Source organism: Sesamum indicum, unplaced genomic scaffold (genome assembly GCF_000512975.1).
Source record: "Sesamum indicum cultivar Zhongzhi No. 13 unplaced genomic scaffold, S_indicum_v1.0 scaffold00188, whole genome shotgun sequence".
In the NCBI taxonomy this organism is placed as follows: domain Eukaryota; kingdom Viridiplantae; phylum Streptophyta; class Magnoliopsida; order Lamiales; family Pedaliaceae; genus Sesamum; species Sesamum indicum.
Window position 1 is genome coordinate 195,502 of NW_011628083.1, and position 1,940 is coordinate 197,441.

General features: G+C 29.6%; 1 protein-coding gene across 1 annotated transcript; it reads left to right on the plus strand.

Moving 5' to 3' along the window:
- The first annotated feature begins 1,049 nt into the window (after positions 1–1,049).
- Positions 1,050–1,715, plus strand: LOC105179677. Its single transcript, XM_020691396.1, has 2 exons — positions 1,050–1,387; positions 1,492–1,715. Exons 1-2 carry the CDS (start codon positions 1,235–1,237, stop codon positions 1,690–1,692), a joined length of 354 nt encoding a protein of 117 aa, XP_020547055.1. The 5' UTR covers positions 1,050–1,234; the 3' UTR covers positions 1,693–1,715.
- The last annotated feature ends 225 nt before the right edge of the window (positions 1,716–1,940 follow it).

Below are 1,940 nucleotides of genomic sequence, written 5' to 3' on the forward strand. Positions count from 1 at the left end.
ACACAGAAAAAGTGAGGTGTTGCTTTTATCTTCTGCGCCAATGAATGCCATCTGCGTCTTGTTACATTTGCCATATTATATTCTTTTGTATAAATATTAATAATTTTTTATTTTTTATTTAATCTTTTTTATTAGATTATATTGATTAGATGACACATAATATTATCAAAATAGATATTTAATATACATATTTTTACATACTTAAAGAAACAATAAAGAAAATGATAATATTTTTTATTCTATATTTAAATAAAACTTGATAGATAATATTGATTAATTTTTTTTTGATAAATCCAATATTTTTAATTTTTTTAGGATACATGGCGCTTAGGTGGATAGCCTCAATGATTCTGTTTTATTATATATAGTAAAATTTATAATTAATTTAATATTTTAAAATTATAATACATATATCCTAATTTTTGACTACTCAAATTATACTTTATTTTATCTTTTCCCTGTAAAAAGCTTCTATTAGATCAGTAATTTTAATATTTTTTAATAATTTCACAATTTTTTTTCTAACCTAATTTTTTAACCGTTATATTACAATTTATAATTATAATTTATTCTTTTTATAATTTTTTTATTATTTTAGAATTCTTTATATCTACCTACAAAAATCACATACTATGATATCTAATATTTTTAAAATGAGTAAAAAGAGCTAGGATAAAAAAAAATAAAAAATACAAGGGACCAAGAAAAAGATTTTGCCTTAAAAAAAAGTCTCAATCTTCGAAAAGTTTTTGCTCAAATCAAATTTAGTTAAATCTAACAAATTATAAAGTAAATGTATTACACTTTTTATGTGATTGGTTATTTTTATAAATTATAAATAAATCACACAATAAATATATTATACTTATTATATGATTAATTCAAATTTGACCGACTGAATCGAAATAAAAATTTCCCCACAATTTTTTTTTAGACCATTTCCCCGTGGCATTCTTGCGCAGGGCCGTGCTAATCTTCTCTGTATCTCCAATTTTATTTCATTCAATTCCAACGTGGCAACAAACCCGTGAGCGCGCGGACGGACCTTCACCTGGTTTCCCAAAAACCGCTATCAATTCCGATTCATCCACAACCCGACCCGGATCTGAATCTTGCATACCACTTTCTATATATAGTATTTATAAACCCTAGTGATTTGTTAATTCAGTTTACTTTCTAATTAATCACCTGATCATTCGTTAGACGACTGCACCTACGGAGAGGAGATCAGAAGATGGCGATGAGATCTGTCGTTTCCCGCAGTGGACTGTGTCGTTTGATGGAAGGCAACTGGCGATCGTCTGCTTCGAGCCTTCGCTACTTTAGTGATGACAAAGGCCGCGTCCTCAGCGAAGAAGAGCGTGCTAAGGAAACCATGTATATTCAGGTGGTTTGAATTTCTGTGTGTGTGTGTGGTTTGTGGTTATAATGTTTGGGTGTGGTTATTGTTGTTATCTTTACTTTGTTTTGGTGGTTTTTGTTGGAGTGAAGAAAATGGAGAAGGAGAGGCTGGAGAAGCTGAAGAAGAAGACTGAGCAGGAGAAGGCTGAGCAGGAGAAGTCTGATAAGGTGAATTTTTACAGATTCTTTTACTTATTTGACTGTTGTGTGTTTGTTTATGTATCGTTCACTTGTATTGATTATAATGTTCTTGTATGTTTTGGTTTTTGTAGAAATGAAAGGAAGTCTTAGAATTTGTATTATTATATATAGAAATACTAAGAGTCTCAGCTGAGTTTTAAAAAACACATGGGAGCTTTTAACTTATTTTGAAAATAGGGGATTTCTTTTTGCAGACTTTTTAAAACACAGTGGGGTTTTATTCATTTTGTCTTTCAATATATCTCGATAGCAAGAGTGGCCTTGGACTAATTTACTTTACTAGAGGGGATATAGTGAGAGAAAATGAGTTGAGGATTGATAAAATTCGATAAATGGCT

Excerpts from the sequence above, each read along its gene's own strand:
- LOC105179677 (XM_020691396.1), top strand. The coding sequence starts at position 1,235 with ATGGCGATGAGATCTGTCGTTTCCCGCAGTGGACTGTGTCGTTTGATG. Across the intron at positions 1,388-1,491 it reads AGGAAACCATGTATATTCAG|AAAATGGAGAAGGAGAGGCT; the intron begins GTGGTTTGAATT and ends GTTGGAGTGAAG.